This window comes from Phyllostomus discolor, chromosome 3, assembly GCF_004126475.2.
Source record: "Phyllostomus discolor isolate MPI-MPIP mPhyDis1 chromosome 3, mPhyDis1.pri.v3, whole genome shotgun sequence".
NCBI classification, from domain to species: Eukaryota; Metazoa; Chordata; class Mammalia; order Chiroptera; family Phyllostomidae; genus Phyllostomus; species Phyllostomus discolor.
In genome coordinates this window covers 54,992,622-55,007,346 of record NC_040905.2, presented here as the reverse complement: position 1 = coordinate 55,007,346, position 14,725 = coordinate 54,992,622, and the positions used below count along the sequence as shown (strand labels likewise).

At 33.2% G+C, this 14,725-nt stretch overlaps 1 protein-coding gene across 1 annotated transcript in view; it reads right to left on the bottom strand.

Annotated features, from left to right (window-relative positions):
* Window positions 1-2: 2 nt before the first annotated feature.
* The window catches only part of RASA1 (RAS p21 protein activator 1), a 116,371-nt gene continuing 101,648 nt past the window's right edge, over window positions 3-14,725 (bottom strand). Inside the window, exons 18-25 of the mRNA XM_028528630.2 lie at window positions 14,572-14,714; window positions 12,718-12,833; window positions 12,239-12,325; window positions 9,058-9,125; window positions 7,452-7,540; window positions 4,543-4,620; window positions 1,878-2,012; window positions 3-876 (exon numbers count right to left, since the gene is read on the bottom strand). Coding sequence (XP_028384431.1) covers window positions 793-876; window positions 1,878-2,012; window positions 4,543-4,620; window positions 7,452-7,540; window positions 9,058-9,125; window positions 12,239-12,325; window positions 12,718-12,833; window positions 14,572-14,714 — 800 coding nt within the window. The 3' untranslated portion in view covers window positions 3-792. The remainder of the gene's footprint in view (window positions 877-1,877; window positions 2,013-4,542; window positions 4,621-7,451; window positions 7,541-9,057; window positions 9,126-12,238; window positions 12,326-12,717; window positions 12,834-14,571; window positions 14,715-14,725) is intronic.

The window sequence follows — 14,725 nt, the reverse complement described above, 5'->3', positions numbered from 1 at the left end:
ACAAAAGAAATTGGTAATCTATAAAATGGTTGAGTGGGTAACATGCATCGATCATTAGTACAACAACCAACAATATTTATTGAATTGAAATTATTTACTGTTGTAAACATTTAACAAAAAGCATTATGAAATCTAAATACAGTCTTTGACAGTTCAAATAAGTGGTATGTTTAAAAAATAAAGCTGATGAGCAATAGATCCATTCTAGAATTCTCTTTCAACAGTTCCAGCAAGAGAATAGCACAATATTTTTAAAAAGTATACAGCAAAGATTGTTCTTATTATAATGGCAAACTCTGGAAACTGTAAATACAAATAAAAGTCATTGAACAGTCAAACGGTCATGTTCCGTATCAGGAAGAAGTTACAGTAAGAACAGTCTGCAAATCCAGTTATATTCAATTGTTGACAGAATGTTTTTTCTTGTCAGTTGATTTCAGTTCTTTTTCCGAGAGACAGCAAAACTTTGGCAATTGGATGTATTGAAAATATATTCTCAAAGTTCAAGATAGTCATTTTGTTGTATGAAAGGTGATCTGTACACCAAGGCTCAGAGGTTGGTAAAGATTAATTCCATATGTGGAAAAAGTGCAAATATCCTGCACAGATAGCTTACAAAGCTGCTGGCTCAGTTAGTCACCAGCAGAAATCTAGGGCTTTGTTTGCATAGCTCACACATCACTGGAATGTGGAAAGGTGTGCTATTTTTTGGCAAGAGCAGAGGAGACACACGGATGTGAATTTACCATGTTGGGCATGTTGAATCCATGCAGAACACTTGGGTGAAGGCTGCTACCTGACATCATTGGTTTTTGTGTATTGGTTTTGTTTTTGTTGAAGCAGTTCTGTTATAGCCAGAAGCTTTTTCAGTACGTGCTAGACAAGGAAAAACAGTATGAAAATAATCAACAAATAAATGAAAGCTTGGTTGGAAATTTCAGGGATGGAAGCCTGGCTTTGAAAAAAGCCACTATTACCATTCCACTGAAAACATAAAATTGTCAAAGTTGCTGAAGTGCTGAATAAATTTGGTGATAATATTTTGGCTAAGATAGCATTTTTGTACACTAAAGTAACATTCATTGTTTAGACATTCATTGTTTAACACTCTTATCTACTGAGGCCAGAATACAGACTTACAAGCCCAATCAACTTGCATCAGAGCGAGCACTTTAAAGAATCATAAAAGAAACACTGGGCTTAAAATTAAAACAAACATCACCTTTACCTATCTTAGTCTCAATTGGCCCAAATCCTCCAGTAAGAATTTTAATGTTTATGGCAAGTAATATAGTAAACTTTGCTCCAGTGTAGCAAGGAGACATACATGCCATAGGCATGCAGGTAGGCCCATGATGCACACTAAAGTTTCTAAAGTGACTAGAACTTTAGTGAGAGATTATTATCTTAACTTGGTTTTAGAATCTCAGGTTGAAGAAAACTCAGTCCTTTAATTTCCTCTATAAGGTTGGCCAGTGTAGTGACTACTCAGGAAGAATTTAACTAGAAATGGTGATTTCCATTGTCACACTACAGAATTTCTGGATCTGGAAATATTTGAATCAAACTTCCTGAATAATTCTCAATGTATTTGACAGTTTGTGAATCACTTGGCCATGGATTTACAAGCTTATTTGCCATTTTCACACATGGCACTGAAGTGTATAAACACCATTTTGCAGTACCAAACTTACATAATCTTAGTCTGAGCCTGTTAACCCTGTCTGCTGAGATCTTCTTATATTATGGTTCATTCTTAAAAATGTAATATAACTGATAAAATAAAATGCTGACCTTTATTTAGCTACTTATTACCTCTCAGAGAATCTTAAATGCTAATGGAACATCATTTTCAACAAAGGCTGGCAAAAACCTACCTGCTGTACACCACGCTCATTACTGAGCGTTCGCAGTTCATCTGAATGGGCCACACAGATCTCATGCAAAGCTGCTAAATCACGGGACAGGTCAGTTCTAGAATGTTCAGTAGTGTCTGGAAGTTCAGGTACATTCTTCAAGAAAATCATAAAACTAAATTTAGAAATATAAATCTTAAATTCTTTTCTAAAAGAAATCCTAATTTGTTACGCTAGAATTTTAAACATATAACACCGTCAAGGTATTATTTGAATATTCTCTTAAAGTTCTGTTAAAATTCTAAAGTCTTCTTCAAATGTACCATTCAGTGCTAATTCTGATTAACACAGATTTTGTGACCTCAGTTTCACATCAAAACCAGTTCAGTTTCCTTCCACAGCATAGCAGAACACTGTACAGTATTACTGCTATTCTAAATAAATGGATTTCCTAAACTTTATAGTTCTGCGTATGTGTTGTTTTTTTTTTTTTAAATCTGGAACATGCCAAACAATGTAAGTACTGGTTGCTATTCTGGATTAAATGCAACCTAAAAAAGCCCCTCCGTGCTTTCAGACTGAATTTCATTATTTACTATAGTTTGCCTAAATTTATCAGCATATATAGTAAGAGCTATATTATAAAACTGTCATGAAAACCTTTTAGGCCCATAATATGTTATCTGTGGTTCATTCCTGAAACACTAATGTGTGGAAATGATCAGTGTTAAATTATGGTACTTCAGAAAAGACTCAAAGTAACGGTCACTTTAAGTTGATAGTACCTTATTAACAGTAAATACTGATGTTATTTTGAGCCTTAGAATAAAATTTAATATGGCACCCAGGATGGTGACAATATTTGCTATACATTCCTAAGTACTGCAGAACACTCTGTTCTATAGTATCAAGAAACAATTAGAATGTAATACATTTTTATTTATTAAATGATTCATTCACTCATTTAGTGAATGAAGGATTATGTAAATGAAAGACTAGTATTTGCCTTCAGAGAGCTTACAGTCAGGTAGACATGACAGAAGTAAACTGATAATAGCAACACAGGATTATATATCAAAGACATGCAGAGGAAGCAAAACAAAAGAAACTCAAGTTTAGGGCTCTGCAAAGCCTTCCTGAAGGAGGTATTTCAGGTGAGTCTTGAAAAGTTACATTTGATTTACACATGTAGTAAAGGAATAAAGAAAAGTATGAGGAAACTAGAGGAGTATTAGAACACTGGGATTCTATCAGTTTGAAAAGCTAGATTACACATGTACCATTACTAGGAAAGAGGAAGATGGACTATGGACAATTATGATTGGGAAAGGGAGTCCCAACCATGCATCCAAAAACCTAGAAATACAACACAGAATAAAATGAACTAGCCTTAAATATTGGGTAAACAGTTTTCAAACAGCTCTGTAAAATTAAGTAAACATATTTTTCAATCACTGGCCAACTATATTTTTTTGAAACTAGAAATATTTCTATCTTCAAAACTTCCCCAGAGTTCACGTATGGAAACATGATGGATACCATTAACATTTGCTCTTTTATTTCTCCATTTCATTAGAAATATGGAGCTATGCTATAAATAATTTTTCTTTAAAAAAAATATTTTATTTATTTATTTTTAGAGAGGGAAGGGAGACAGAGAGAGAGAAACATCAATGTGCGGATGCTGAGGGTCATGGCCTACAACCCAGGCATGTGTCCTGACTGGGAATTGAACCTGCGACACTGGTTCGCAGCCTGCGCTCAATCCACTGAGCTACTCCAGCCAGGGCAATAATTTCTTACACAGTATTTTTTTTTCATACCTGAGGTTGCAAACTAGGGGCCCACAAGCAGTACTGATAGGTTTGACTGCACGGTGGTGTAAGGACTGCTTGCTTGTGTTTTTGACTGAATTGAAAATGCATTAAAGCAGAACATGGGCAGCTCAGTCTCCTACCCTAGCACTCCCTAATGCCATACACCTGTCTTACTTCACACATACTTGTTCCCTTCCTGGTTTCTATATACATGAACTGAACTGCTAATATATTTAGTTGGTTTAGATTTAGTCAACATCTGAAAATATATAACTTAGTAAATTATACTCAGTAAATTATATAAGTAAATTATACTAAGAATCCAAGGTCTTAAATATTTTCTTTAAAATCCCGTTCTTAAATTTCATAATCACTATTTTATTTGTAAAGGTTCGTAAGACATATAGGTGGTCCTACTGAGTGAATTGTAACTCCAAATTCATGGATTTTATTCCTAGAAAGCCACAAGAACACTCATTCTCCAGTACATTTACTTATTGAACATGGTCAAACTATGGGTTATCCATGTTGTTTCAGATTCCACACAATTGCAGCAAAGTAAAAGTAGCTAAACCAGCAAAAGAATGTCACAATAGTGAGGTAGAACAACTAATAGAATAGTGAAAGACAAAATGGAAACTACAAAATGACACAAACTCAACCCAATAGTGTATGCATGATGTAAACCATTTAGTGTAAGAATAAATGGTTAAAACTATAGTTAAAACAATTTAAGAAGGTAAACAAAAATATGAAGCTTTTTCTTTAGGTCCAGGTAGAAAATGTTATTCAAAGTTGTTGCTAAAATGAGTTAACTCTTAGCAATACTAACTATAGGTCTCAAAGTACTTGAAAAATTATATACATACCCCGAGTTCATCTAAAAACATGATCATACGATGTTTGTTACTTTTGATGAAAGGATTGACACCTTCCATATAGGGCTCCTAAAAATATTAAAAAAAATACTTATTATATACATCAGAAAACAAATTATATAAATATTGTTAGATCTATATAATGAAAACCTACAAGTACCAAGAATTCTTATAAATCTGTGTCCATCCGTAGCAATACGTTTCATGCAATGGCAATATTTTCATTCTAACATAAGTAAACAACTACACTAAAGAACTGAATGTAGTTCAATCTGTTTTTTTGTTGTTGTTTGTTTCCCTTGCCTAATGAGATATGTCAGAAAAAATACTGCTGTCCAAAATTTTACTGCATATGTTTTCTCCTAGGAATTGTATGGTTTTGGGTCTACCATTTAAGTCTTTAATCCACTTTGAATTTATTTTTCTTTGTGGTAAAAGAAGGTGGTCTAGTTTAATTTTTCTGCATGTATCTGTCCAATTTTCCCAACGTCACTTACTGAATAAGCTATCTGGCCCACTGTATGTGCTTGCTTACTCTGTCAAATAGTAGTTGACTATAAAGTTCTGGGTTTATTTGTGGGCTCTCTGTTCTGTTCCATTGGTCTATGTGTCTGTGTTTATGCCAGTACCAAGCTGTTTTGATTATTATGGCCTTATAGTATAGTTTGATATTAGGTAGTGTGATTCCCCCAACTTTTTCTTTCTCAGGATCACTGTTGCTATTTGGGGCCTTTTGTATTCCATATAGATTTTTGAAATATTCTAGCTCTGTGAAATACGTCACTGGTATCTTGATAGGAATTGCACTGAATGTATAGATGGCTTTTGGTAGCACGGACAATTTAATGATGTTAATTCTGCCTATCCATGAACATGGTATGAGCTTCCACTTATTTGTATCTTTTTCAAATTTTCCTTCAGTATCTTATAATTTTCCAAATACAGGTCTTTTACATTCTTGGTTTTACATTCTTGGTTTTACATCCTTGATTTATTCCTAGCTATTTTATTCTTTTTGAAGCAGTTGTGAATGAGATTTTTTCTTTTAATTTCCCATGGGATTATATCAAACTAAAGATTTTGCACAGCAAAGGAAACCATCAATGAAATAAAAAGACAACCCACTGAATGGGAAAACATATTTGCAAATACCTCTGCTAAGGGGTCAATATCCAAAATTTATAAAAAACTTACAAAACTCCCACCAAAGAAACAATTCAATTAAAAATGGGCAAAGGACCTGAATAGACACTTCTCCAAAGAAAACATACAAATGGCCAACAGACATACGAAAAGATGCTCAACATCACCATCACCAGAGAAATGCAAATTAAAACCCACAATGAGCTATCACCTCACACCTGTCAGAATGGCTATCATCAATACATCAACAAGTTGCAGCAAGGATGTGGAGAAAGGGGAACACTTTTGCACTCTTAGTGGGAATGCAGACTGATGATTGGTGCAGCTACTGTGGAAAACAGTATGGAGATACCTCAAAAAAATAAAAATGGAACTGCCTTATGACCCAGTGACTCCACTTCTGGGAATTTATTCAAAGAAACTCGAAATACTAATTCAAAAGAACATAAGCACTCCCATGTTCACTGCAGCATTATTTACAATTGCCAAGATATGGAAGCAGCCCAAGTGTCCATCAGTAGATGAACCGATAAAACAACTATGGGATATTTACCCAATGGTATACTACTCTGCCATAAAAAAATAAATTTTACAGCATGGATGGACCTGGAGAACATTATCCTAAGTGAAGTAAGCCAATCAGAGAAAGACAAGTACCATATAATTTCATTCATGTGGAATCTAATGAACAAAATGAATGAACAAGCAAAATAGACACAGACTCAGAGAGCAGAATGACAGCTCTGGTGAGCAGGGGCGGTTGGGGGTATTTAGGTGGTAGTTGGATGACTGAGCAAAAAGGAAAAGGGACTCAAGGACATGGACAACAGTGTGGTGGTTGTGGGGGAAGAGGGGTTTCTGGGGGATAAATGGTAATAGAAAAATGCAATGAAAAAAGAAAATGGAGTATTTTATTGAAAGAATAAATCCTGGAATGAGAACAAATCAGAACACAAAACCTAGCAGACACAAATTGCTTATGTGTAATTTATACAAAATAATTACTGATAAACTATTATTTGCCAAGCACTAAGACAACTATGGGACCCACTTTGAAGTCAGAATCTAGCAGATGGTAGGGAATTAAAATGCAGTGTGATTAAGGACTGAAACACAATTCAGATAAATTCAAAAGTTAAGCTATACATATAAATTGCTCTTCATACTAAAGACTTAAGTCTATTTTTAAAATATGCTATGTTGTAAAAAAAGGAAAGAGTTAATATTAACACAAGTTCTCTTAAAATCAGTAAGAAGGAGATGAGATAAAGACCTCACTGGTCAATTCCAAAGAAACAGACTTAAAGCAAAAGGTTTGTTACGTATGGGGAAAAGGAGGTGCCATAGTACGATCCCTAGCAGAATATTAACAGGCCTTAGGTTGTAGGATCACATGTGGGTGGTTTTACAAGCTCATCCAAGTTTTAAAATTAACGATGAATGTTTATTGTGAAATAAATTTTTAAAAGTTTATTGCAGTGCATTTACATATATGCTGACTGATTTTTAGACTTAAAAATTTGAGGATCTGAGTATATTCAAATTTGAAGATACAGTTTTCTATAATGGCTAAAATAAAAATTTCATTATTAAAATGTAAAATCTAAAAACATTTTTAAAAAATCAACATACGAACAAAAATATAAATTGGGTTAATAAAATACCCAATGTTCAATTTACATAAGCTATTTTTATAATTTTAATCATGTTCAAGTTTCATTCATAAATGTTATTTTAAAGAATCATAATGTTTTTACCTTAGCTCCAAATTCCACAAGATTTGCTAAGTTCTGAACAGACTTAGCTACTAATGTCAGTGTTCTTGCAGCAATAGGAGATGGAGAATCTATAAGAGAATTGTACAGAGCTAATGAGACCAGCACCAAAAGTACTTCCAGGTGAAACTATTAAAAATTTAGGACTTTAGTAATTCTTTACTGTTCAAAATACTAATGTTCTCCCATTCAGAACTCATTTTTTTTGACAATGTATGACCTGCATAATTCAAAAGAACTTGAGATAAAGGGAGAGATACTGAATACACTTATTAGTTTTGTGAAAAGGGTACTACTACAAGACTCAGCCATTCCCAATATCTCAAAGCTTTTACCTTTTATCGCTTAAAAAAACTGTTGCTCTATACACTCTGTGACAATTCACAAGGCTAATTTCAACCCACTCACATTAGCAATCTGCAATCTGAGCAATTCTCTGCTCCGAACCTCCACTGACTACAAATAATTCATGTTATAAGCTCAATAACAAAGATGAAGTCTGGTACCACTGTTTTATTTTTGAGAGAAAACATGCAGTTTAATACATGTTTTAAAATAAACATGTATTTAATCTTTAAAAATATTTTAAAGATTAGTTAGGAAACAACTCCTTATAGAATACTGATAGTAGATGTAAATGAAAAGTATTGTGGCTATTAAATATAAGCCCTGAAACAAGATAATTATTTAACAGTAAAAACTGACAGGGAGTCTGACTGCCTGATTCTCCATTGTACTTTGTAGCTTAAGCTGCTAAACTAAATAGTACTGACTAATGGTGTTCAGAGGCCAACATTTAGATTAAAAAATTTCTCCAAAAGAATTCTAAATGCTTAATTTTTAATAGACCACAAATTTAACCATTTTAGTAGCAACAGAAAACAATGACAAAGATGGGATGGCTATAAAGGTAAAAATTAAGATATTCCTGAATATTTTTTATATAACTTTGAGCTTCAAATTATTAAGATAAATATGGTTCAGATTCATTATTTTAGTAATGGCTCATTAATACATTCATGGTAGTCACAAATATCACCTACAAAAACCTGAAAGTCATTACACAATGGACATACAGGTAAAAAGCAAAACAGTTTGGTTATTAGAGTTAAATATGGCTGATTAACACTCTATAACAGGTGGAAAGAAATCTCTAATGGAAAATGTCTAATCTCTAAAGAGCAACTTTCTAAGTAATCACAGAGCACTACTGCAACTGTAGCACACAAAAAGCTCTTCTCCCTATTTGGAAAAGCCAAGATGCAAATAGGAAAAAGTCATCATAATAAAGAGTTTGAGATACAGATAGAAATGGAAAAGAAGTGATATATACAATAACTAATTATACCATCACAAGCTTCAGGTATTAGATGGGAAAGAAGGGAAAAGAGGCAAATGGCAAGAAAAGGTAAAGTAGCGAAATGAAGGAAGAAGAAATGGAAGGGTGCTTTGGAATGTTTCATACCAAGGCTCCTAATTGGATATTTAAAAAAAAAAAAATCAAACTTAAAACATTATGTCACCTTATTAAACAGAATGAAGTTTTATTCTAATTTTTTAATTTCAAAAATTTACCAAAAACTATTACCTGAGATGATATTAAACATCCGTGGGTTCAGGATGGCAGGACAGATAAGTCGAAGAAAAACAAAACCACTGAAAGGGAGGAAAAGATTGTTTTTTTTGAAAACTACTACATAAAATAATAAAATTTTCAATACTCATAAAACCATGAACATTGAACTAATACAGGGAACCACAAACACAGTGTTAAGAAAATAGCTAGAGTATTCTACTTTAAGAACATATGTATCTTCTTAAACATACATACTCACTTTTCCAAATTTAGGATTTTAGATTTACTTTGGGAAGACTTTTATTATTATCTCTAGTATTTATTATCTTGGCTACTATTTATTTATTCCAAGCTAGTAGTACATTTTAAATCTTGGCTACTATTTATTTATTCCAAGCTAGTAGTACATTTTAAATTTAATTTGCTAAAGCAGTGTCCTTAAAAACACTAAGACTTTCTGGAAAAATTATAGAAGCACAAATAAACCTTTTTATGATACAAAATCCTGGAAGCTCCTAAAACTACTGTTTTCTCACTTTTCTTTCTGTATTTAAAGAGAACCCAGTAAAGTCTGTGATAAGTTGAAATGGTTCTACTGATTTTCTTGACATGCCACATAAAAATAAGAATCCACTGTCCTAAGGAAAACAGTGACTCCTTGATAAATGCAAATGCATACAATAGAATGTGAAAAGTTTTTATGGCCACAAAGAAAAGGACATCAGGCTTTCTCAAGTAAAAAAAAAAAAAGTTCTTGAATTACAAAATAATAGCAAAAACAAAGAGTAGTATAAAAGAATATGACTTAACAACATTATCATATATGATTTTACCTGCTAATTTTACTCAGGGAAAAATGTATAATGTAAACTGCAAGCCTATTTAGCCTTTTCCTAGCCTGATACAGAGAGTATATGTTGTCACATAGACACTTTTTCTCAATTTCCTTGTAAGAGGAATCCATATTAATACTAGACCTCTTGCCTGCTGCTTGTAAAGACAAGCATTATTCCCAAAATAGTTTATAAAATTCCTTCCAGAGACTAAAATAAGCAACACAGTTTCTGTTCTTTGTCAGAGTGGATAACCAACTGTTCAGCATTTACCTTCCAATACACACTAGACAGTTCGCTAATTTGGGACTCTTAGAAAGTGACTATGCTACTTCCTAACATCTGCTGCAATTAGAATATATGACAATTATGAAGTTTTTAAATTTGGATTTTAATTTATGAAGAATCTTTTATACATTTTATTTGAACATATTTTGATACTTATGTAGGTTGTAGAATCTGAAATACAACCTGGCAACATCAAACCCTAGAATTTTAGTGTGCAATCTACTTTGTTTTAAGAGGTATACTAGGTACCTACACACATATTTAAAAGCTTATTAAGGGCAGAAATGGTCACCTTGGGAATAAATACTCCTTAAAATACCCTATGGTATCAATGCACATAGCAGAATTTCCTGCTGTGCTTGTTTAACAAGTATATGAGGCCCATCTAGAAAACGTTGAGCCATTGTTAATGTAATGAGAACAGTTTGTATGACATCCATGTAACTTGGCAGCCAAGGGGAGTGGACTGCAATGCTCATGTGTGCACAATGACAACTTCACTGTACTAGTTAGTAGGGGCAGCAGATGCCGTTGAGCGAGCACGTGTACTGTGTGGCTGTCACATTCAAAATGTCTGAACGAGTACAGCAATGAATCTGCATCAAGTTTTGCATTAAGCTTTAACATTCCTCCAAAGAAACTATTCGGATGATTCAGAAGCCCACAGCTATTGGCAAATGGTGATTGGAAGCTTCATCACGAAGACAGGCCAGCTCATGCATCACGCCTTGTGCAGTTTTTTTGAGAAACATCAAATCATGCAGGTGACTCAGCCCCCCTATATCCCAGGATTTGGCGCCCTGTGACCTATGGCATTTTCCAAAACTAAAATCACCCTTGAAAGGGAAGAGATTTCACACAGTTGATGAGACTCAGGAAACTATGACAGGGCAGCTGATGGAGACTGGGAAAATTGTGTGAGGTGCCAAGGTGCCTACTTTGAAGGAGACTGAGGTGTCATCCTGTATGGTGTGTCTTCTTCAATAAATGTCTCTATTTTTCACAGTAGATACTGGATACCTTCTGGAAAGACTTCATACTTATTTGAAACTTACAGTTTATACAAGTGTTAATTTACATTACACATACATCTGTTCTGAAACATATGCTTATAATTCCTTTTTTCTCTCAATCACAACTAAAGCCAAGAAATACAGAACTTAAAATTCTTAAATATTTATGGTATGATTCTAAAATTTTTATCTGTAAAAAGAGTAGATGCCTCTACAAAATTTAGGTTGGGGACTAGATCAACACACAGTTTCAAAACTAACTGGATGATACTGGTGTTTTTAGTAATTGGCTAATTTTTTTATGGGATGTTAACATGACTGGCAGTATATATATTCTACATAATATATCATATCACTATTAAACTACTATATTCTCTGATGCTTTTTCACTAAATTTCCAACAGGCTTGAATGGCTTCAGGATGGTTAACCAAAGTCTGCAGTAATATTAAGAATATTAGATTGGGTCTTAGAAGTTTAGTCTTTAGTTCTACCTTAACCACTAACTTTGTAATTCCTCTTAGCACCAAACAAGAACACTGCAATACAACTTTAGAACTAGAGGACCTGGCTGCAGATAAGTCCAGAGTCACAGAAGTGTTACAAACCAATTAATGCCTAAATGGCTCAATTATTGCTCTTTTTCTTTCCTTCCTTCCTCTCCTTAACTCCTCCCTCTGTCTACAGATAACACATGTATATGCATGTGTGTACACATATATGTGCATGAAGGGTACTATAAAGTTAGCCAGATTTTGTTGATTATATAACTTTTAAACCTCATTCTATAAAATAAAAATCCCAAATAGTTAATTGACTCTAAGTAAATATTTAGGTTTTCAGAAAATGCAGAAGATATCGAAGTAATCCCACAGTAACTTCCAAAATCAAAACAGTACAATACAAAACAAACCCACGATAAATTACAGTTTAGGAGCCATCTGAACTCAGAAAATTTTCAACAGGGCTCCAAATTAAAGAAAAAAGTCTTGAACAATTATCTCCTTGACTCTCTGTGAACTACATACAGTGATGTAGCAAATGAACTGCTCAGCCTTACCTAACAACTCTTGTTCTCATGGTGTTATTTGTAGGCCACTTGCGCTGAACAGATTTCTGTAAACATCCATAAATATATCTCAGTGTCCTGCCAAAACAATACAATCATCTCAATACAGAAAGCAAGTGAAAATACTGATCTCATTATACCCAAAGTTTATTTTCCCAAACACATGATATATTTTAATGCAATTGGCCTTTCCCCCCTAAAAAAGTATTTGGTTCAAAGTACTGACAAAATCAATTAAGCTTTCACCATTAATTCATTTAACCAATTTTTACATTTACTTTTGAAGAAATCTTACCATTTTTAGATTATTTCTGCATTAATGAAAAGTACAAAAAAAGTATTTGGATGATGATATAGAGGTATCATAACATCAGGACAATGTAAAAGCTTATATGTTTTAGAAGTATAAATTTTTTCAAAATGCAGATATATAATATAATGTCTTTCCAAATTAAAATTTCACCACTTACGGTGGAAGTATTTCTGAAGCCATGAATATTTTCTCCACAAGCTCTGAAAGTATGTTCAATAAGTGTGCTAAATTAGTGTTCACATCTTCATTTTTTTCTAACTTTGATGGACTTAACTAGAAGAAAGAATAAGTCAATATAATTGAATCTTGGCAATGATAAGCACAAATGAATCAAGGTATCAAACTTGCTATTTTCAAGGTTCTCTACTTTTGCATTTTTCAATCTCTATTAGTCTTTTAGGGGGAGGTAAAATGGGAATTAAGCTATTTACGCAATAGAACTCCTTGGGTTTGTTACCATTAATTCCCAATTAATGAAGCTGACCCCCGAACAACATTGTTTTGAACTGCACAAATCCACTTATACACCAACTCTTTTCAATAAATACTTGTAGTTTCTGATCTGCAGTTGGGAGTCTGGATGCAGAGAGCCGACTATATGCATTGATCTATGCCATTTTATACAGGGATTTGCACATCCACAGATTTATCAGTGGGGGTCCTGGAACCAATCCACTGCAAATACAGAGGGACAGCTAAGTTTTGTGGGAATCAGGAGTTATACATAGATTTTTCCCATTTAGGGTGGGACCTGGGGGGAGCCCCTAAACCCCCAGGATTGTTCAAGTTTCAACTGTACACAATTGAAGAGCAAGCTAAAATTATTCAACAATTTTCAGGTGCTTTGGAATTAATACTGGTAATTAAAGTTCTCTTCTATTCCTTTACGATGTTTTACTATAGATTTTTACACATACATAAAATTAGATTAGACTTTCTTTTAAAATATAGATTAACTAAAAGACAAAAAAACCAGCTTTGGTGGCCACATAGTCACAAATACACTAGGAGCATTTAAATGGAAAGAATGATCATACTGTTATTATAAAATATACCTTAATTTTATTTGAAGAAAAGACTGACTTTTCTAAATGAGATATGACTTATTTATTGACTAATAAAACACTAAAATGCATTGGGCAGAATCATGAACCTCTCTCAAAACTTTCCCTTTGAAGTGTAAATTTTCTGATGTAGAATCAATGGAGTGGATTTATCTGTGTATGTCTATATTCCCCAGCCTGGATCCAGCAACCAGACACTCTGTAGACTTGCAAAATTTGTGTATCGTTTACCCTTAGACCAACTGTGGTGTTACCCCAGGTTTTCAACACTAAATCTTTACTTTATTTCCTATAAGTTAACAGTAAATATCGACAACTTAATGCAGAATTAACATTTGATAGTTCCTAGTATAATTATCAAAAGCAATTTCTTAATAATTTTGTATTTGATCTACAAATACATTCAATATTTTTCTTCTGTAGTTGCTCTTCCTTCAAAATAAAATGAGAGAATATCCATATAAGTGAGATTCCACTCTTTACCTTCAAAGTTTATTATGAATTTACAATGCAACCATTTTTTGCTTTTGAGAGGATTATTCCATACTACCACAACCTCAAAAAAAAAACCCTTCAAAGACAAACCTACATGTTTTTATGATATGCTACAGAACTTAACTAGATTATACAACAGAAGTCTCGAGCAGAAACTTCAGTGTATATTATTCACACTTTTTGAAAGTAGCATATACTTTACCATTAGTACAGTAGGAGAAATAATAAAATATGTTTATGAATTTCTGATGCAACTTGAGGTTTTTAATCCCAAATAAAGTGATGTTTTAAAAGAAATCAGCTTTACACATTTTATAAATGTATTATAAAAGATATAACCATTCTGATAATTTTAAAAAGCTAATATATTTTCCTTAAAATGCAATTAACTATAAAGCATAACCTATTAAAATATGCTCTTTGCTCAAATACTTAAAACATTAAATTCTTACCTCACAAGACTGCTTGCTTTCCATTATCTTTAAAATGGAGTCTTTCAAAGCATGATGAACAAACTGTGTAGCAGTGGCTTTCATATACTGCTCCATCAAGGTACTTGCAAGTGTTGTGGCTCGAAATAAGGTAGTGGCTTCATCTACATGAATA